At 47.0% G+C, this 22,478-nt stretch overlaps 1 protein-coding gene across 5 annotated transcripts in view; it reads left to right on the forward strand.

The window, feature by feature from the left end:
* NPRL3 (NPR3 like, GATOR1 complex subunit) overlaps positions 1–22,478 on the forward strand; it is a 41,846-nt gene that overhangs the window by 13,630 nt on the left and 5,738 nt on the right. For all 5 annotated transcript variants that reach the window (XM_064725416.1, XM_064725420.1, XM_064725417.1 and 2 more), the window contains 7 exons: positions 1,573–1,726; positions 2,941–3,022; positions 9,122–9,259; positions 10,674–10,830; positions 12,862–12,968; positions 14,095–14,224; positions 21,552–21,741. In XM_064725416.1, coding sequence (XP_064581486.1) covers positions 1,573–1,726; positions 2,941–3,022; positions 9,122–9,259; positions 10,674–10,830; positions 12,862–12,968; positions 14,095–14,224; positions 21,552–21,741 — 958 coding nt within the window. The remainder of the gene's footprint in view (positions 1–1,572; positions 1,727–2,940; positions 3,023–9,121; positions 9,260–10,673; positions 10,831–12,861; positions 12,969–14,094; positions 14,225–21,551; positions 21,742–22,478) is intronic.

A 22,478-nucleotide genomic window follows, 5' to 3' on the forward strand; every position in this document is an offset into this window, starting at 1 on the left:
AAATAAAAGAGGGAGCTGGTATAGTCATCTTTGTGGAAATGGTTGGTTTGTGCTCAACTGGATGTAATGTCATCATTTTTAAACCTCCAGCTCCCTGCTTATGAAAGGAATTTTTTTTTCTTTTAGTACTTTTCTTACCACTGACTTTGCAGCATGGCCCCAGCCTACATGGCTTGTCCTCAGATGAGGAGCAAGGTTTCACACAGGACAAGTGCCTGAATCAAGCCAGAAATTGTTTACAGAGCTCTGCTGGGAATCCAATGTTCCTCTGCTTTAGGACACTGCTGGGTCAGGGAGTGCTGAATTTGCAATGGAGGAGTTGATTTTAGATTTCTCATGTTAAAAGATGTTGTTTTGGTGATTTGTTAAAGCCCTGTGCTTTAACAAATGCACACTGAGCCATGTGGCAGCAGAAGTGTGGAAACCAATGCTCTTTCATTCACAGTGAAGACTAGCCCACATTTTTCTGGAATCTAATTTCTAGTGCTTCTAGGAAAACTTGCTTTCTTTGCCCTTCAGCCATGAGATGATACTGATGTAATTGTGTGTGTGATGCAGCACAAAATCCATTTGCCAAATGAGACACTCTTGGTTCACAGGGGCAGTCAGGTTTCTGGAAATTGTTGGGCAAGAAGCAAGTGGAAATTTTTTTCTAGGATGGAGCAGTGCAGTGCAGGAGGTGGGTGGAGGCCCTCAGAGATAAAGATGAGTGTCCATCTGCAGTGGGCAGACAGAGCAGGCAAAGGCCCAAGTGTGATAATCAGCACTGATCCTGCTGTGTTTGAGCTTCAGGGCTACCAGCGTGGCGTGACTCAGCAAGAACAGCAGTCAAAAAACTGATGAGTCACAGTTTGCAGCTTTCTGTGCCAAGTGGTCACTTGCCAGAACTTTAAATTCCTTTAAAGGTCTTAACAAACATGAAGCAGCTGCTGACTCATGCTGGAGCCAGTGAATTCCCCCTCACCCCCCCTTGGCAGCTGTACTGATGTGATAGATTTTTCCAGCACTTTCTTTCTGGGGCTTTCATAAATGCAGTGTTAGCAATAAGCTATATTTGTGAATTTTTTGGGAGCATAAATCCAAATTAATACAGATTTGGGATGAAAATATTGGTCATGAGCTGGTAATTGTTACCTAGTTAGTTCCTTGTCAGTACAGAGGACAAACACCAGTGTGGCAACATGGAGTTAGTGGGACATGTTAAAGGTGCTGTGCTGCCAGTGAGTTTCACCTGAACACTGGGATATTCTGCCTTTTCAAAAAGCTTGGCACTGTTTTGTCTCACTGTGTGAAGTTGAGATCTGTGCTCTCTGCTGGTAGAAGGTTAACAACTGGAAAAGCAACCCAGACAGAGCTATCCCTGTCCATGTGGGGTGTTCCTTTCACGCACTTAACGAGCTTAAAAATCCAAATTACATTTGGACCCCTCCGAGCTTCTCCTTGGTTGCGGGTAGAGAGAATTCTGTTCATTCCCAGCAGAGAGGCTGATTTTTGGTGTCAGTGGGAGCCATTTGCCTGTTCCCCATGCTGGCTGTGGCTGCCTGGCTCAGAGGCTGCTGGTGCTCCCCGCAGGCCAACGCGGACCCGTCGGTGATCAGCTGCCTGCACAACCTGTCGCGCAGGATCGCCATCGTCCTGCAGCACGAGGAGCGCCGCTGCCAGTACCTGACCCGCGAGGCCAAGCTCATCCTGGCCATCCAGGACGAGGTGTCTGCCATGGCAGAGAGTGAGTGCCTTCAGCAGCTGGGGCTCTCAGCTGGGACACTCTTCCAGGGAGGTGCTGGTTGTGCCTTCTTGCTTCTCTCGTGCCTGGGATCGCTGTGAACAAGTTTTGGTGCTCTGTAGCATTCTGACAGCTTTTCCCTTCATTTTGCCTCAGCCAAGTTCACTATCCCTATGCAGAGATAGTGAACTTGGCTGAGGCTGATTTTTAGAGGTTTGTGGTGGTGTTCACAGGGGTCCCAGGATGAGGGAAGAGACAAGAATGACTCTGTGTTTTGACTCCATGTTTCAGAAGGCTTGATTTATTACTTTATGTTATATATTATATTAAAACTATGCTAAAAGAATAGAAGAAAGGATTTCATCAGAAGGCTGGCTAAGAATAGAAAAAGAATGATAACAAAGGCTTGTGACTGACCGAGACAGTCTGAACAGCTGACTGTGATTGGCCATTAATTAAAAACAACCACATGAGACCAATCAAAGATGCACCTGTTGCATTCCACAGCAGCAGATAACCATTGTTTGCATTTTGTTCCTGAGGCCTCTCAGCTTCTCAGGAGAAAAAATCCTAAGGAAAGGGTCTATGACAGGTGAAGCAGTTTCTTTGCTTTCTTTGCTAGTTAAGTTCAGCAGAATTCCTGGAGACTGCACTGAGCCATCATGTTTGCCTCTCCCTGTCAGGCTGACATGGAAAAGCTCCTGTGTAGCCTCCTTTACCCAACCCAGAGCAAGTTTTGCATGCTTTAATGCTGTCTGCTGAGTCACCGGACTCCTTATGGGGAAGCTTCACTTTTATGTGCTGTTACCTGGCTAGCAAACAGTTACAGAGCATTTTTATAGACTGTACTTGGAAAATGCTCTGTAACTGTAATGCTCATAACAATGTGGACTATTTAAGGTGAACTCTGACAGTGATGCATTATCTTGCTGCAAGCATTAAAAATTAAAGCTAACATCTAGAAAAACAAAGCTTTTGAAGTCATCATTTGTCCAATTTGGTTACATGTGCTTAACTGAGTTGAGGTTTAGCAGAAGTTGGTAATAGTTCACTATTATCATCTTAATGTGTAACTTGAGTTATTGTAAAAGATTTGAAAGGTAATTGTAGATAAAATTATAAAAATTCTGTCACTAATGTTGATACCCAGTGGGGGAAGAGGAAACACTTTGGTTTGAAGTCAGTTATTTACTTTCTTGTTTTGAATCTTTCCATAGCCACAGAAGGGCCCCAGTCACCTTTTCATCACATCCTACCCAAGTGCAAACTGGCCAGAGATCTCAAAGAGACATATGACAGGTAAGTTGGATTTCAGCCTTTCAGTCTTGGCTCATGGTATGCTGTTTCTCATTGAAATCTCCTGGCTTTGTTCCTAAGGATATTATCCACTTCCGCATGCTGTTAATCATTGGGATTTGGGTTTTAAACCAGGCAGAGCAATGTGAAGCCTGGAAGTCAGGTGAAATGTTTGCAGAACTGCTATCCTAATCATTACCTTGGTCTGTCTTTGGTGTCTTGTTCTTAAAAGCTGATGATGCCCGTCACAGCTTTAAGAATTATTATTTTCTTCCTTAGCACAGGGCCACCTACTGACAAGTGAAGTGTAGAAGTGACAAGTGCCATAACAGAGGTGTCACAGCACTGGGGAAACGCTCTAAACCTGCAGCTCAGGGGAAAGTGCTGCAGGAGCACTGATGGCAGGTCAGGTACTGCCCTGGCCCCATTTGTGCATGTCTGGACAGCGAATTTGGATGAGATGCTGAGGCTTCCAGCAGAATGGAAAGTGTAACATGCTGTTTCTTGACTGGGTTGGAAGTTCTGGCAGAGGTTTCAAAGCAGTGTGGGGCTGTTGTTGAGCTTGAGCAGGAGCCTGTGCTGTCAGTGCTGCCTCCTGGGGCCCAGAGGCTCCTGCAGCCAGGATTGTGCCTGGGGAGGGGCCTGGACAGAGGGACACAGAACCTCTGTGTGTGTGGGGGGAGATGCTGTGCCCCTTGCTTGGGGTGTTTGTCAGGGATTCAGGGAATCAGGCTGGAGTTCCTCAGGGAGCCCTTTGTCCTCCCTGGGTTGTGGCTTCTCATGTACAGAGGGGATCAGAGCCCTGTAAGGTAAAGCACTGGGAGCTTAAATAATTTAATGATAGCAAAAAGCATCAGAAAACTTCTACTAAGATGGTCTTTGTCTTCCAGAGCTGTGAATTTAATCTGTTTCAAGAAATATGGTATGTGGTTACACACACCTTGCACAAAACCTACACTAAAGTTTAAGTACTAAACTTTTAAGGAAGGCAGTTTTTATGCAGCCTGTAATTCTAATATTCCAATTATATTTTTCTCTTCCTCTAGGGCTATGTATTTATGACTGGGCAAAACCTTCATCATGTTTCCAAATATTTTAGGGACACAGTGACATCTTGTGGCATTTAGCTGTGACTGTAGGAACACAGAGCTCATGTGAGCCTTCCCAGAGATAAGGAGGAATAGACAGACCATGGAGAAATGCACTTTGGTGCTGCCCCCAGCTGTAAAACAAGGCAGTTTCTCCCTCATTTAGGCACTGTGAGTGGGGAAGAAGTGGTGCAAGTTGGATTTTGACACTTTTGTATGGCACTGTCAAAAGCAAATGTGAGACCTTATTGGTGTTGGTAAAAATCTGAAGTGCCTGTGTGCTTGATTGGAAAGCAGTACTTGAAAAGGAGCTGACAGTGTTGTTGGGTGATAAGGAAATGTTCTGCAGGGCTTTTCTATTAATACTTCATATGAGAGCATAGGAAATATGCTTGTTATACCTGCAGTCAGATCAGCTAGAGGAGCTGCAGCACCTTACCAGGCAGGCATAGATTTAAAATTACTTTTTAGTAAGGTAGAAAAAAGGTTCTAGAAATACAGTTTTCTCCAGGATGAATTAATTATTCCTGTGTGGCAGCAGCTCTGGAGTGAAGTCTGTGTGGTCTTCTGTGAAGTGAGGGTTAGTCATAAGTGACATGGGTTACAAAAAAACCCAGATAGACAAGAATGCATAAAATAAGTCTTGTCTGTAAGATAGGCACCAGTCCTGCTCACAGTTGTAAAACTCCTGCTGTAATGAATATTTTATCCAGTTTGGACACCACATTTCAAGAGGGATTTAGGCCACCTAGAGAGTGTGGAGGAGTGTGAATGACCTCAGAGGGAAGATGGAAAGATTGGCTCTGTTGCTTTTAAAGGAGAAGGGAGTGCTGGGAAGGGTGAACCTTGGGATGCATGCAGTGACAAAGTGCTGTTCTAAATTTACAGAGGCTTCTGGCATAGCCCTTGGCTGTGGGAGAGCAGCCAGTGGAGTGGAGGGAGCACTTTGAATTGCAGATGGAGCCCAGCTCTCTGTTTGAGATTTGCTCCAGCCAGCATTTCCAAGTGCCTGCTGATTTCTGCAATTCCAGCCCGATTCCCAGGGTTGCTCCAGAGGTGCTGTCGAGCCCTTGGCTTCCTGTAGATGGTGCTGAGGTATTTCAGGCAAGACCCAGCATGTTCCCTGAGCAAGTTGGTTTGTGCAAAACCACAAGTAGAGAAATAATTCTGTTGTTCAAAGTGTTCCTTGGTTTTGAATGAGGTGCCTGTGTTCCATAAGGCAGGATCAGTAGCCAGGACATCTTGACTAGCAATGGAGTGGTGTTACACTGACAGCTCAGAGGTTTCAGCTTCTACTTCCTGGGACATTTTGTCTCTCATGGAGAGAAACTAGAATGTTTCTTTTTGATTAATTCAGAAAATTGAGAGTCTTCATTCATCTTATCCTCAAACTGAAGCATTGGTGTGGAACAGAAAGCAATGGTTTTTAGGCCCAAAAGAGTTTTCAGGACTTCAATGCTGAAGAACTTACTGGTGTTACAATAGGTGTCTCTTTTGAGGAGCTTTCACACAGTTTTATCTGAAACTGTAGATAATATGTGAGCTTGATAGTTACTAACTGCCTGTCTGGTTCTAGCAAATTTCTCTTAGCTTTGCATTGGAATAAAAGTGAAAGTATGGAGAGGTTTTTGGGGAGGTTTGGATTGTCTGTATTTTCTTTTTAGTACAGAAAGAGCCTTTTTAAAATTTTAGAGGTTTTTTGGGGAGGTTTGGATTGTCTGTATTTTCTTTTTAATACAGAAAGAGCCTTTATAAATTTTTAGCCTAGTGGGACTCAACTGTGTGGTAGATTTAGCCCATCTCAGCTCAGGGAATGATTCTATGAGATTTAATGTTATTTCTGTGGCTGTGCTGTAAAATATAATCCAACTACAGTTATTTATCAAAGGACAGCCCTTTGTCCTTTATAAGGAAATGTGAAATCATTTCAAAGCTCTGAGTAGTCACAACCTCCAGGAAAAACAAACTCCAAAGCTACAAGCTCACCTCCACCACACTCAAAAACATGGGGCTAATTCCTGATATAAACAGGATAGATGTGATATGAGGTGTGTGTATGTAAAAATTCATAACTCTGTATAAATGTGAAGTGGGATTTCTTTGTTTTGCCAATAGTTATGGAAAAAGCTGCAGTTCTGGGGGATGCTGGCAAACCTTCATGTTCTCATTTTGGGGAGTAGCTCACAGCTCAGGACACAGCAGAACAGAGCAAAAGAGCAGTGATAGTCCCTAAAATATTCCCCAGCTTCCTGCAGCTCTGGGGGGTTTCTGTACATTCAGCAGCTTCCAGCTGATCTCACTTCCCGGAATTAGCCCACAGTCCTGTGAGCCAGAGTAAATATTGAACAGCCACAGCATCCTCTGATAAGGAGCTCCATGTTCTAACTACTTTTTGTGTTTCTTTCTATTTCTTCTGAACTTTGCTCCTTCTTGTAGCATGAGATGTCTCATGGGCCTTATGATGGAGAGACATTAAACAGCTTTTTCCTGTTTGCCTCTCCCTGTCTCAGTTTTAAACTCTGTTATCTGATCATCCTGATCCTTGGCCATGTACCCCTCAGATCATTCATCAGGTGTTACCAACCAGAGATTAAAAAAAAAGTGTTGAAACAAAGTTTTTGTGGAATAAAATGTCTTGGAGAGTTTAATATCCTATTGCCTGAATGTTTGTGTCCATACTGGGGACATTATTTAACTCTGCTCTCTGGCCAAGGGCAGTTGCAAGTGTTGCTGCTGGAGGGTGCAGCTTGTTCCTTGTCAAATTACAGACACTTAATTATTTTCCATCCAAGGAGGGGCAGGTGAAGGAGAAATTGTGTTCATAAAGCTATAATGAAGGCTGGAAATTGTACAGCTGAATGCAAATGCAGAAGAATAAAATTAAGATCCAGATCAGAACTGAAAATCTGGTTTTCTTGTTGTCTTTAATTCTAGGCTCTTGTTGTGTAGTGCACTGCAGACAAAATTATGCTGTGGAGAGTGTAATTATGTAATTAAACCTTTTGCCTTAGTGCACTTGGACCAAACAATGAAAGGAACCAACTGGATCTTTGTCTGAATGTTAAACTCTGCAGGGGAAATGTCCTTGCAAGTGTTTCATGCTTTCATGTATCTCTGCTGTTTTTACAACCCCAGGAGCTTTCAGGTGGTCTCTGAACTCGCTGGTCCCATTCCTTTTTGCCATGATTCCCCTGGTGAGGATTTGGCCTGGGAGCTGGTGTGGATAACCACAGCTTCAGCCCTTTTCCCTGATGGATTTTGAGGGAATCCAGCTTTACCTGCCAGTTGTTTGTGGTGGGATAAGCAGTGTTACTGGAGCTGCAGCATTCAGTGAACTAAACCAGAGGTGTTGGTGCTTTGCATGTTCCTTCAGGGCTGGGAGCCCCTGAGCAGATCAGAGCTGCTGGGGCCAGAGAGACACTGGGTTCACCCTCTCAGTGCCTTTTAAAAAAAGCACAGTATCTGCTCCCTTTGCAGCTTGAAAAATCAGCATTTTCCAGAGTTCCATGCAAGATTTGAGAACAAAACCTTTTGAGAAGTGTTGTCTGAAGGGGATGCTCCCCATGAGTGTGATCCTGTGTGAGGAGGGAGGGGATGCTGTTTGCTCCCTCACCACTCTGCTGTGGTTTGCTGAGTAGTTGCACCAGCAGCCAAAGCTACCCCATGGTTTTGTTTAAAGCTGAAATTTCTCCTCTCTCCAAACCCTCTACACAGCCAGATGACTTTGAAAAAGAGCATGTTAGTTTGTGACCTGCACTTGAATGCTGGTTATAAATGGTTAAATCACCACATAAAGACTTTTCCAGAAGTGTATTTGCTCCTGGCCTGTTCCTGGCATGTTTTTAAATCTGTTTTGTGTAGAGGGGGAAATTCATGGCAGTTATTGACACAAAAGTCAAATTGCAAGTCTCAACACACTTTGAATTTAAAATTCAGGCTGGAGTTTTCAGAGTGCAAACTTTGAAATTTGATTTTAAGCCAAAAAGCATTCTTAGGGAAGAAAGTTTAAAATTGAAGAGCATTGACAAATTCAGTTCTTCAGATTGATAAGTTTATGTGTTCCTAACTCATGGAAAGGTGGTGTGGGCCTTGCTGCTTCCTCCCAGCACAGCTGTTCCAGGCCAGCATCCCCTGCCTGTGGAATGGGAATATTGGGAGGGTTTGCAGGGTTGGTGCTGCCTTAACTTCTTATGGTACATTCCCCATTTTAAGTAAATACAGTTCCCTCCTGAGGTGGATTCCACCTCTTGTCTAGATTTGCAGACTTGTATAAAAGCACCTGAGTGATGATCCTGGCTCTAATATCCAGCTTTTCTGGTTTTTTTTTTTTAGTAAAAGAGGCTTACTGTTGCTTTCAGGCTGATCACCAGGGTCTGACTTTACTGTCTTTATTATTCCTGGGATATCCATTGCTTCTACTCCAGTCCTGTTGTCTGGAGTCTGCTGAAGGGCTCAGCTCAGTCCCTGTGGTTTCCTAGAGTGAAGAAACCACGTAACAGGCACATTTGTGATTTCATGTCACAAGCAGGAACAGGTTAGTAAGGAAACAAACAACCTAAGCAGAGCACAAGGAGGCTGTTATTGTGGAAATGTGCTGCTTGGAACAGCCCTTGCCCAGTACAGACATCCTCTTTTCTTTTTGCTTGGAGGGAAGATGGAAATTGGAGGTGAGGACTGTGCCCAGTTCATCTTTGGCCTAGAGAATTTTCCTTTGCCCTGCAGTAGATCTTGAATAAACTACTTTAACTTGAGACACTGCTGCAATGTTAAGGGCAGAGGGAGCAGAAGGTCAGTGGTGAAGCCTCTCAAATCTCCCTAAAATGCTGTAGGGGCTGGTGCTCTGTATGTCCAGCTGGGGGGGGCCTTGCAGGAGCCAGCTGGTCCTCAGCCAGCCTGGGGACAGACAGAGTGCATTCAGTCTTTTCCTGATCTGATTTCTGGGTGACCCTGGAGCACAGTTTTCATTTGTGACTGAGGGTAAATGCTGTATGGATTGATTGCCTTCCTGTTTTAGTCTCTGCACCACAGGGGTGGTTCGTTTGCACATCAACAACTGGCTGGAAGTGAGTTTCTGCCTTCCTCACAAAATCCACTATGTTGCCACCAACTTCATTCCCCCAGAAGCAATTGAGAGAAGTCTGAAATCCATCAGGTAAGAGCAAGCTCTGCCCCTCAGAGGGCGGCCAGTCCTTGCTCCTGTTCCAGGGGTGGTGCTGCAGATGAGGTGGCTCAGGCAGGGGCATGGTGTGACTGGGCTGTGGAGGAGGGGGGCCCTGGGCTCAGACAGGACTCCCAGAATCACAGAATCACAGAATTATGAGGTTGGAAGAGACCCCTAAGATCATCGAGTCCAACCTGTGCCCTCACACCTCAACCAGACTACAGCACCAAGTGCCATGTCCGGGCTTTTTTTAAACACATCCAGAGATGGGGATTCTACCACCTCCCTGGGAAGGGCATTCCAGCACTTTATTATTCTTTTGCTGAAAAATTTCTTCCTAATATCCAACCTATCCCTTCCCTGCCATAGCTTGAGATGTGTGCTCTGGTTCTGTCAGAGACCAACCCCAGCTGTGTGCAGCCTCCCTTCAGGAAGGTGCAGAGAGCAATAAGGTCACCCCTGAGCCTCCTCTTCTCCAGACTAAACACCCCCAGCTCCTTCAAACGTTCCTCACAGGGTTTGTGTTCCCAGCCCCTCACCAGCCTTGTTGCCTCCTCTGGATGTGCTCAAGCATCTCAACAACGTTCTAAACTGAATGGTCAGAACTGGGCACAGCACTCCAGGTGTGCCCTCACCAGTGCTGAGCACAGGGGCAGAATGAGCTCCCTGCTCCTGCTGCCACACCGTTCCTGATCCAGGTCAGGGCCATTGGCCTTCTTGGCCACCAGGGCACACTGCTGGCTCATATTCAACCAGCTGTCAGCAGCACCCCCAGGTCCCTTTCTGCCTGAGCACTGTCCAGCCACGCTGTCCCCAGCTTGTCCCTGGAGCTGCTGCTGTGGCTCTGTGGGGCTGCTGGATTCATGGTGGTTGGAAGCCACAGCCTTGGTGTTCACTTTAGGGGGCTGTACTGAGGGGATGCTGAAAGAGTGGCCTGCACTGTTTGCAGCCAGGAATTGTGTGTTCATTTTAATCTGTTGGCCCAGAAGGAATTCTGGTTTTGAAAAAAGAGAGCCCAGGTCCTGTGATACCTTATTTCCTGTGTTTGTTTGTCCGCAAAAGTAATTAACTTCTGCTTTCTTCCTTTCTTCTGCTCCATTCTGTATCAGTATTGCAGATGAACAGTTTTCAGACTTGTTCTCAATTGTGTGCCAATGCAATGCAGTCTTTTTTCCTTGTCACTGGGGTATCCAGTTACCATATAACCCTCTGTCTCCTTTTCACAGGGAGCCTCTTATGCTGTAACATAAAAATAAGCTGATTTTGAACCCAGTTAGAGCAAAAGGATGATATTAGAAATTCTTTTTTTACCATTACGTTGACCCCAGGTATCATGGTGTAGAAACAACAAAGCCTTCAGGAAAAGCTGCAGTTTACTGTGCAAATGTATTCTATTTTTCTGCAGGCCTTACCATGCCTTATTACTTTTAAATGATGAGAAGTCATTGCTTAATGAGCTCCCGTTGGACTGCTCTCCTGCCCTGGTGAGAGTAATTAAAACTACCTCTGCTGTGAAGAATTTGCAGCAACTGGCTCAGGATGCTGACTTGGCATTGCTGCAGGTATGGGGAGCTGTCAGCAGCTGCTGAGAGCTTTTTAAATCACGAGGTGTTTTCTCCTGGGTGCCCCTGGGCTTGTGTGGGGCTGGAGCGTGGCAGCTCCTGGTGTGAGCAGGGAGAAGGTACCAGGCCTGGAGCCTGGGGAGAGGCTGCAGGAACAAAGGGCAGGGGTGCAGGGACAGTGCTGGGCAGCTCTGCAGCCACAGCCCATCTCAGATGGGAGTTCCCATCCCAGGGCTCTCTGGTCCCCATCCTCAGAGGTCTCTGGTCCCCCATCCCAGGTCTCTAGTCTCCATCCCAGAGGTCGCTGGTTCTCATTCTGGGGCTCTCTGGTCCCCATCCCCAGGTGTCTCCAGTCCTCATCCCCAGGGCTCTCTGGTCTCCATCCCAGGTCTCTGGTCTCCATCCCAGGTCTCTGGTCTCCATCCCAGAGGTCTTTAGTCCCCATCCTGGGGGTTTCTGGTCCCCCCATCCCAGGGCTCTCTAGTCCTCACCACTGCCCAGGACAAGTCCATTAAATCAGGCTGATGAAAAACTTCAAATTGTGAGCACCTCATTGTGAGGGCTGCCTCCCACAGCCTCTCTGGTCCAGCACCTGACCAGCATCAGAGTGAAACCTTTCCCCTTATCCAAGGGGAATTTCCCATTGTTCTCCTTGTGGATGTTGCCTCAGGAGCTGTCCCTGTGTCCCTCTGAGGACAGTGGCTCTGTCTGCTCTGTGTCTGCTGTTTGGTAGTTAAACCAGAGCAGGTTGTACTCCTGGCTGACACCACAGGGGCCTGTCTTGGTCCTGCCACAGTGATGTCTACATGCAAATGAAGCACCCAAAATGCAGGTGCAGGTTTACAGCTGCCATGGCCAAATACCCCTGGAGCTGCCAAGATCTTTGCTACCAAAGACTTGTGAATGCCTGAACAAACCTTCCCATCCATTTCCCTTAGTCCATTAGTGCACACACTTGGCAGTCATGGGAAGAAGATTTATTTTAGGCTTGGGCACAGATTTTGAGCCATTCTCCCCATGCCAGCAGCTCTTTCCAAATGCCCTTCCAGTAGTGAGAACCAGCTCTCAAGTCTGAATTGCTGAAGATGATGTGATGAGCCCTTGGAAAGGGAAGTGGTGGGATGAGACTCTGGCTCTCACATGAGTTGTGAGGCCACTGAGAGACCCCTGTGGGTGACTGTGATCATTTGGGATGATCCCAGAGAGGGAAGGGCAGCTCCATGCTCCTAAGGATCAATCCAGACCCAGGGGCACAAGCTGTGCTCTGTGTGACAGGGGCAGCACAGCTCACCATCACATGTTCTCCTGCTCATAGGGCAGTGCCTCCTCCTGTTCCAAGGGAAAGCTCCTGCTTTGTAATAAACCTCCAGGGCTGCCTGCAGTGGTCTGTGGTGTTACTTGGCTATGGGATGAACTCTGGAAATTCCCTACTGCTTCTGTAGTTTTGTTCTCCACAAAAAAGCACAGTTAAATGCATCTAATGGCACAGGCTGGATTTTATGTCTTGTAGACACTATTTATGTGGCTTTTCCAGAGCCATTAGCAACCACTGACTTGTTTAACACATTAAAATACTTTATGTAGCTCATTACTGAAATACCTCTGTGCAGTAAAAAGGCAGTGTTGGTTTCCTTTATGTTTCTATCATAGTAGAAGCTGATTCTTTTGTTTCATTTTTCATGTATAACACAATGCATTTTGTGCATAAAGAAAAATAGTTTTTGGGGGCATGAAAAGAAACTTAACTTGTATTGATACAGTTTGGAGGAATTCCTTTGAGGCAGGAAATACTAAGTTGCTTAGAAATGTGAAGCGAATCTCTGGAAATTCATAACCTTGTCAAATGCTTTTTGATCTGCCACATGTTATATTAAACCATGAATTTATTCTGAAGCCAGGGTGAAAGGGTGGAACATTTTTCTTTCATTTCAACTCAAATGAGATGTTTTTTGTTGCTGTTGTATGCAACACTTGCTGAGAGTTTGTGTATTGATTTTGCTTCTCTAATTTTTCCCTGTTTTCTCCATACAGGTTTTCCAGCTTGCAGCACATCTTGTTTACTGGGGCAAAGCAATTATTATTTATCCTCTTTGTGAAAACAATGTCTACATGCTTTCTCCAAATGCCAGTGTCTGCCTGTAAGTAGAAGGAAGATGCATTGGTGGCAGCACAGGGCTGAGGAGTGCAGATGCACTTTCCTTCCCTGGCTGGATACAGACTGGGATCTTTCTTCATGGATTTGTTGAGACTGTGCAGAACACAAACCATTACATGAGCCTGGACTTGCACAGCCAGTGTGGGCAGGGAGGAGCAGCAGAGCAGATCAATATTCCTCTGTGGTGCTGAGGGCCCTGGAAGCTGCTGTCAGTATTTTGAGTAGTCCTGCTCACTGAATGTCCAATATGGGAACATTTACAAGCCAAAATACTTTATGATTAAATTAAAGGAGTGGTTTATAGAGCTTTCTGACATGAATCAAAAGTAGCAGAAGTTGCCATTCCATGCTGTGTGCCTTGTCACAGACACAAGGCACCATGGCCATTGGGAGAGAGGCACAGCCACTGCAAGGAAGATGTGGAGGCAGGGGAGGGTATTTTTGCTCTGCTGGAGATTGGCAGCCCTTCTTCTGTTGGATTTTGAGATGATTTTAGACTCTGTGTTGGAACTCAGTTATAGGAAAATAGTTTTAAATCAAAACTTTGGTGATGGATGTATAAAAATAGGGCTAGAAGGGACCTTGAGGTCATTCAGCAACAACTGTGCCTGTGTCAAATATGGCAGTGCTGTTCCTGAAGACCTTTGGAGATGGAAGTGCTAAGACAGACAGATTTTCTGGTATTTAACTTGTCTGTCCTTCATTTCAGTCATATTTCTTGACCTGTCAGCACAGGGAGGGGGCACAGCCACATCTGCACTGCAGCTGGCACATTCAGAGGTTGTGTGTGTGTCCCTCCCACCCTGCCCAAGCTCTGACCCTTTCACCAGAGGCTGCACACGTCTGGAATTTTATCCCTTTCATTTTTCTCCTCTGGAATGAAAATGCCTTGAATGAAAGGCTGGAGCTGGATGTAAGGCTGAGGTGAGAGTGCACGAGCTCCTGGCTGCCTTCTGCAGGACACAACATGCCATCAACTGTGCTTGGGGTTTTCTAGATCACAGGGAATGTTACACTGGGGAATTGGCACTTGTGCAATGTTTAATGGGATCCCAGCTACCCTGAGCAGCACTGCAGAGCTGATCTGTGCCTTTGCCTCTCTGCTGCAGGTACTCTCCCCTGGCAGATGCCTTCTCCTGTCAGTTCCGGGGTCACAACCTGCCCTCCATGCTGGCCAAGTTCTCCCTGCCCGTGTCCCTGGCTGAGTTCAAGAACCCACTGGCACCACCCGTGCAGGAGGTGAGCTGGGCACTGCCCTGGGCACTGCTGGGCACTGCCCTGGGCTCCTTGTTCTGCTGCCCACAGGGATGCTGCTGCTCCTGGAGCACTGGCTCAGGAACCTGCTGTTACACATTTACAAGTTCCCAGTTACTCTATTTCCAGCCTTGTGATTTATTGTTTCATGTCCTCGTGCCAAAAAGCTGTGGGGATGTTCAAGGTGACAGGATTCTGGAAAAGCACAGTCCTAAAAGAAGTATTAGAATGTTTCTTTTCATGGTGTGATGTTGTAGGGAAAACTGAAACTCCATTTGCTCTGTCCCAAGCTGTTACCAATTGGTAGGGCTGAATCAAGTTTGTGGATTCCTCACAATCACATTTGATTTTATTCTATTCCATCTGCTCCAAGCTCACAATCTGTTTTTAAAAGCAATCTGTCTTGGTTTTGCTGTAAAAGTGGAATTGTTAAAAGGCTTTTGGAGGAAGGAGGCTCAGCATGGGGTCAGCAGAAGTCCATGTGTCACTGCATTAGCTTCTGAGAGTAAAGAACTGTGTTAATAAAATATGGATTTGGGATTTGTGAGCTGTTTGGCTTGTGCATCGATCATGGCTTGTGGCATTTCTGGGAACTGGTGGAACACAGGAAGGAGCTCAATAAAGTGAGGTCTCCTGGCTGGCTGTGCTGTGTTCCCAGATGGAGGAGCCTGGACTGAGGCTGTGCCTCAGTGTGGCAGAGGAAGCACAGGCAGAGTTCTTTGGCTGCCTTCTCCTGGTGTTTGTTCCTGCCTTTCAGACCTGGGTGCCTTGGTGGCTCCATGGCTTTAGCCCCTGCTCACATTTAGAGATTACCATCACCTGTGCTCTCCAGCACAGCTGGCAGGGAAGAATTGGCTGTAATTACAGGTTCACAGAGATGATGATCTGAGATAAAAATAAGTAATGATGTAGGTCTAATTCCAGTAGCATTTACTGGTCAGCTGCAACCTTGGGAGGCAGGGGAAGAGCAGGACTCCACTCTAGTTACAGACAAATAAGTATCCTGAAAATTGAAGCTGAAGTCATAGCATTAATTTTATTATAGCTGCAGTAGCTTCAGGAGACATTCTCAGTAATCCTTTTAAAATTAATTACTTGCCTTAATACTTCTCCTTCAATAGTTCTGATTGTTCTCAGACGTCCTACTTTTGTTTAAAATACATAAATAAGTGTCTGTCACTTACTGCTGCAGTTATGCCTTGAAACAAGGGTGCAATAAATGCTCACCAGAGCTGATGGAGTGCTCAGGTGTTTTTTAGAGTGTGTACCTTCCCCCTGCTGCTCACCTGTCTGTGCTGGGCTCCTAAGGATCACCAGCACAGCTTGCTTTCATCCTCCTTTCAGCCTTATTGGAAGGATGGAGGGTGATGCTGTGAAAAGTTGTGGCTTTTTGATAAAGCAAAGTGTGACAGCTCTTAGGGGAGTTTAGATTAGAGTGAGTTTTTATGTATTTTTGTATCAGTACATTTTCTTCTACTCTGATTTACCTTTGTAGGACTTCTTGTGTTATTTTTTTGTTTTTAAGTCTTTTAAGAGACGTGACTCCAATCCCTGCCCTGAAGTGGTCAGGCTCCAGTTGTAATTACAAAAGATCTAATCAATACAGCAATTAATCTAATGAAATGTGGGTGGGTTTTTGTTCCACTGTGCTGTGATAAAAGATGTACTCTGAACTGTAAATATTGTCATAATGTATTCGCTTTGCCTTTGAAAAAAATAGCAAAGGTGGAACTTCTCTCTGTAGTTTTGTTCTTTGTGTGCACAGGAGGGGATGTGAGGTTTTTTAGCTTTAAAGATTTCCAGTGGTTTTCTGTGATCTGGTGCTTTTCATCAGGCTGAGGGCAGTGTTTGTGCCCCTGAGGGTCACTGTGCTGAGGGGCAGTGCTGTGGCAGGGCTGGATCTTCTGCAGAAACTGCTGTGGCCTCGTGGCATCCATGGCATCCATCCCATTTCATTCTTCTCTTAAGCTTGGGATTGGCTCCCTGCTTTTGGCATGTGCTTCTGCATGGGTAAAGAATACAGGAGGCATTAATAAAGCCCTCCATAGGAAATAGGAGAGCTCTCAGAGCCCTTCCTGTTTTTATACAAAAATCTTGCTTGATTTGAAAGGGGACAAAGTTATTTTTGTTCAATGACCATCACATGAGTGGAATTCCTCACTCCCTGTGGGTAGATGAAAAAAAGTGACACTCATTTTTCTGCTTGGTGTGCTGGGGTATTTTTTGGCTGGCAGGAGATGTGAACAACCTGAGCCAGGACAGGGCTGCCTTGGGAGTGCATGGCTGTGTGCTGCTGTTGCTGTCTGCCTGTCAGGTAGGTGGGAGGTGCCAGGTGAGAGGTGTGTGCCAGTGCTCTCAGTGTGCCCTGTGCCACAGACTGAAAGTGTAGATTGTGTCATCTTGATCTCTATTCTTCCCTGAGGTGAGGAGCAGTGTATTGCAGTGGAACCCTGGTCAGTGTGTATCTGTTAGTTGAGATTTTGGTGTCCTTTTGGCTCCCTGCTGCTTCCCTTTCTCTGTGTTTCCCTTGGACACAGCAGGCTGAGGATGAGCCCCTGCCCCCAGCTCAGCTGGCCTCAGATCTCAGTGCTGTGGAGCTGAGGCCCTGCTTTTCCTCCCCCCTCCCAGTGTGTGCACATGTGAGCCTTCCTCCCTTCCCTCTCCTAGAGCTCTGCCTCTGTTCATTTAACCTGTTCCAGCTGCAGAAGGGTTCTGCCAGGTGAGCAGGTGGAATTCACCCATCCAGTGAGCTGCAGGGCTGGCACAGAGTGAGGGAGGTGATTTCTGCAGAGCTTGTGCAGCTGGGGGGTGTGAGGGAAGCAGAAGCTGTTCCCCCCATTTCACAGGGAGTTGTCCCCACTGTGACTTGTCATGCCACCTGGACTTGCTGCAGTGCCTGGGTTTGTCCTGGATCTCACCAGGGTGCAGCCACAGGGTTGGGAGATCTGTGAGCTCACACCAGAGGGAACTCATCTTCACTTGTGGTGTTTTTGCTGGAAGAGGAGCAGTTTGCATCTCCCCTACCCTGAGCCCAAAGCAGCTGTCCTTGTTCTGCTGCCTGTGGGCTCCTGCCCCTGTGCTCTCCTCCTGGGAGTCTGCACCCCTTCCAAACCTCCTGGGAAAGCACAGGAGCACCTGGTGACCCAAAGCCTTCAGGTCAGCGCTGTTCCCTGCCAGGATCTGTCCCAGGCAGGGGAAGGTTTTACCTGCTGTTCAGAAAAAGGATTTCTTTGTCCAGCATCAGATTTCTTTCCCCAGCTACTGTGCATGAAGGTGCTTTGCAAACCAAGAGTCAGGGATGATGATTGTGGCTCCCCCTCCTCTGCACTGTAACCTCAGCCAATTTATCTGCTTCAGAAGCTGTAACACCTCTGTGCCCTGCCTTGAACAAACAGGGACTAGCAGGAGGGATCTTCTCACCTGAGTGTTCCCAGGTGAATTAGGCATCCCATTTCCTTCCTGCACCTCCTTTATCATCATGCACATTGTCATTATTGTTGTGGTTCTTTAATTCTCCCTTGAGGGGATGTGGATAAGTGCAGAAAAGAAACCCCAACAGATGGGAAAGCAAAGACAGCTGCTGCTGAACAAAATCTGTTTAACTTTTCACTTTTGTTTCAGTCTGGGAGTCAGGCACAGGGAGATGAGGCCTCTGCCTTGTGCTTGCTGAAAACATGTCAAGCTTTGTGCAGGGCTGATGGAAAATGAGGCAGGGAAATGTGTCAGGGGATGGAGTGGGAGGGGAGCAGAGCTGCCTGCACACCCTGAATGGGCAGCTGTGTCTTCAGGGAGCCACGCTGCACATGGGGCTGCTCTGCTGCAAGACATCAGGGGGCTTTTGTTGGCAGAAGTAGGGAAATGGGATTAAGATGCATTTATATTCAGTTGGGCTGGGTATAAAGTCAGGGGTTTAGCACAGTAAGTTAAAAGAAAATGTCATGCTAGGCCTGAATGGAGGGAATGGTTAAGCTGAGGATTCACAGCTGTTAACTAATGATTAAAATGGCAATATTAGACAGTAAATGTTTCATCCTACATCAGGAGGAGTTTGCAGAGTCTGTTTCCTGTAAATGAGGGAGAAGTTTTCATAGCCTATGTGTTCTCCATGAAGCAGCATTGTTTGAATGCTACAGCATGGTTTGAATGCTAAAGGAAGGTAATACATGTCAGCAAACATCCCTGCACCCCAGTGGCTTTGAAGGTGTCATCATGCTGAGCCAAGGCAGCCCTCAGCTCTCCAGTCAGACCTTGAAGAGGATTTGTATCAAATAACTGGATAATCCAGGCTGGAGAAAAGGGGCTTGTGTGCTTCAGTAGGCAAAGCAAGCTGTATTTTCACTGTCTCCTCACATGGTGAGAAACAAACTGGGATTGAGTTCTTCTAGGCCGCTGTTCTCCCTTCCCTTTCCTGAACCTGGTGCTGCTCCCAGTTATCCTTAACTTTTTAGGCCTGGGAAAGAAAACAGCCTTAAAAAATCCTTGCAGGAAATGTAACACATTTCTCAAGAGTTTTACAAATGGTCCCAGAGAATAAGGAATGCTGGATCTTGGGGCTGAGCTTTCCTCTGGCCATGCTGAAGTGCCCAGCTGGGCTGATGTGCAGTGCTGTGTTTTTGGAAGCCAGTGCAGCATCTCTGCTTGTGCCAGTGGGCACAGAGCAGGGCATTGTCCCAGTGCCTTGCATGACAACAGCCTGGCACTGCTCTGGGAATGGCCCTGGGCTGCTCTGTGCCAGCAGGAACAAGCCAGATGTGGCTGCTGCAGACAGGACCCCCTCTGAGCAGGCTGGAAAGAGGCAGCACGGGCAGACAGGAAGCGTGAAAGGAACATGGATAAAATTTAGATTGAATTGGTAGTTAAATGAAGCAACAGAAAATGTTTCACTTTGTATTTCCATCACAGTCCTGGTGTTTCAGCCAAAAAAGGCTGGCTCTGGATTCCAGAAGTACAGCCCTGCCTGGAAAGCTGCTCCCAGCCCATGTGGCTTCAGCAAGGAGCCCAGCTCCAATGAAGTGCCCTGAGAGCAGGCACAGGGAGAGCCCTGCCCCTCTGGGGAAGAGCAGCATTTCAGCAGCACAGCACAGGGAAACCTCTGCTCCTGCAGCCCTGGGTGAGCTCCATGGCAGCTTGGGAGCAGCAGCTGGAGAATGGAGGGAAATGCAGTGCTGGTGTCCAGAAGCACAGGCAGCAGAATGTGTTAGCAAAGCCTCTGCTAGAGCTGATCTATGAAAACACTTCTGCCTTTGGTAAGAAATGGGTCTGACCCTGGAGGAAGTGGGGATGGTGTGAGGCACTTGCAGTGGTGGCACAAAGCTCCTCACATGGGCAGGGCCAGGGCAGCACTTGGGCTTTTTCCAGGACTGGGATTTCAGAGGTACCAAATTCCTGCTGAAGTTTGGCTTGTACAGAAAAATGTCAGGGATCATCAGTCTCTGGTTTAGGGATGATCAAGTTTACTTCAGGATGGAAGAAGAGTTTCCTCTGGTTCTCAGGGTAGCCCCAGCTCTCCCAGCCAGAGGTGCACAAAGGTGTTTGGCAGGGGCTGTTTGCACAAGGTTGTGGCTGTAAGGCTGTAACACCTCTGCTGCCTGGCTCAGGTTCCACTGGGCCATAGCTGCTGGCTCAGGGTGGCTTTCTAGGTATTTCCACGAGGGTGTGGAGGTAGAGGTGGTGGTGCATGTGCAGGATTAGACTCTCCATGCACATGGAGCTGCAACAAAAGCCATTGGCTATTTTTGTAATTCATGGAACCACCACAGTGCCCAGGGGAGGCTGGTCTGGGTCAGGCCCTACCCACTGGAAGAGCCTGTCTTCCTGTCTCCTTGCATTTTTCCAGGCTTGTTTTGTGCTCTGAAACGTGCAGACCTCTTTCATTTGCTAATCAGACGTGCCAACAGGTTGGAAATTTAAGTAAAATAAATGAGCCATCTTTCCATCCAGGCCTGCATCTGGAAGGAAGGATTTCAGCAACATAATTGCTGGAGTAAACCCCACTCTTCCAGGCTGGCTTCAGATGTTAGCAAAGCATGATGTCTTTGGTGTCTTTTGCCAACCTTCCTCTTCTGCTGTAGATTTTCTGTTAAACATGTAAAATGAATTATGGCTTTTCCAAAAAATACATGTTTGAAGGTGATCCCAGAGAAAAAGTTTTAAGATTAAAGTCCACTGAGCCTCCAGAAGTGGTAATCTCTGAAAAGACAGGGTGTGGGTCTGTCTGCAAACAGAGAGGTTTCTTTTGTGATTTGATAGCAGAGGAGGAACTGGGAATTACCAGATTTATGGAAAAAGGAAAATTATGTGGGCTGATGAACTTGGGTTTGGGGCTTTTCTTGTGATTTGGCGAGTTACCCTGATGATTAATGCAGCAGGGGGAGCTTCCTTCTGAGCCTGAGCTCATGCTGCCTGTGTTTGTCTCACCAAAACAGTGCTGGTTGCTATGAAATCCCCAAGCAGCCTTGTCAGTGATTGTGTTCTGAGCCCTTTGCTATGAGAGCTGCCTGCAGTGATATGAGAAGGCTTTTCATGCAGGAATCAAGACACAATGATGCATTTTGAAGGCTCCTCCCAGATTTCTGAGAGCAGACCCTACAAACCCTTGTCCCTCTCTCTGCCCATGGTGCAGATCTCCAGCAGGTGTTGGGCAATGTTTAATGCATCTCATTGCTTTCGAGTCTTTGCCTGCCTCAAAACCCAGGTGCCTTTATTAGCTTGGCCCTACATAGCAGAGGGATGGTGACTCTGCATGGAGAGGGCACTCCTGGCAGCTCAGGCTGCTGTCCCCTGCCAGGGCTTTGGTGCTGCTGTTTCTGTATTGCCCAGGCCTGTCAGGCTCTGATCTCCAGGGCTCTCCCATGGCTGATCAGCAAAGGGCTCCTGGCCACATCCCCTGGTTGCTTCAGCTCTGCCCATCACCCTGTCCTCTCTCTGGCTCTCTAGAGGAGCCTGCACTTCAATCTGACCATGTGGGATTAACCCTTTGGTGATTTATTTTAGTGGCCCTTGTGTAGAACCAGCAGTGCCCTGGAGCTGAGGCAGGGGCAGGGCAGGTTCCTTCAGGCTGTGCTGGTCAGTGCTGCATAAAGGTGTGGATCATGAAAGGCTCCACTGCAGCCTCAGCACCCACAGAGGCTCTGGGTGTGAAGAAGTTTTGTGTCTGGTCACCTTTTTGTGACTGGAAAAGAGATAAAACTCTTGTGTGGGGCTAGCAGCATTTCCCACGTGCCTCCTTACTCACCAAGCGTACCCTCTGTGTGTTGTTTTCCTCCTGTATCTCATTTCCCAGGTGTTTAACCCCTCGTTTGTCCCCCTGCAGACCCAGCTGATCCAGATGGTGATCTGGATGCTGCAGCACCGGCTGCTGATCCAGCTGCACACCTACGTGTGCCTGATGGTGCCCCCGCAGGAGGAGGAGCTCCGAGGCCAGGACGAGGACATGCCCTTCACTGCCAGGGTGGGGGGACGGAGTCTGAGCACCCCCAACGCTCTCAGCTTTGGCTCCCCAAGTATGAGCACACTTTCCTTTGCTTTTCAGACTCCATCTCATTTCTACAGCTTCCCTTAGTGCTGCCAAAGTCCATCAGGCCTTGGTAGTGAGAATCTCCACTTGCTAATTAGGTCCAGCCTTTCCTAAATTTAGAGCTGGGCACTGGTGAAAGTCCTAGGGGCTATTGGGCTTCTTTTTAGAAAGAGGTAATGTGGATGCCATGAGACAGAGAGAGAGAAACAGCAAGTGTTTCTCACAGCGGCTTGTGAGAAACGCCATTTCTCTCTCTCTGTCTCATGGCATCCACAAAGTAATGCTTTGTAATTTGCCAAATTCTCATCTGGTCGTGTAAAAGGCTTTTATGAGAGGTATTTCTTTGTTTTTAAAATTAGCTTTGTCCTCCCTGGCTGCACTCAGAAGTATCCCCTGTGTTCCTCTGGCAGATTCTGATTTTCAGGACGGAGAATTTGTTCAAGCAGCGTTGGTTTCTGTGGGCTGTAGAGCCATTAGAGCCACCTGAGGAGACACAGAGCTGGCTTTGTTCTCACACATGATTGATTTCTGTTTGTGTCCCCTGATTTCTTTAATCTCCCCAGTGCCATTCTTCAGGGTGATTCCAGGAAAGCATTCTTTCAAGAGGATGAGTCAGATATAATGCTGAAATCACCAAACTTTCCTGCTTGGGCTGTTCTGAGCAGCCTTCTCAGAACACCACTGGGCTTGGATATGGGGAGAGATCCTCTGTACAACTTTGAG

Source organism: Zonotrichia leucophrys, chromosome 14 (assembly GCF_028769735.1).
Source record: "Zonotrichia leucophrys gambelii isolate GWCS_2022_RI chromosome 14, RI_Zleu_2.0, whole genome shotgun sequence".
In the NCBI taxonomy this organism is placed as follows: Eukaryota; Metazoa; Chordata; class Aves; order Passeriformes; family Passerellidae; genus Zonotrichia; species Zonotrichia leucophrys.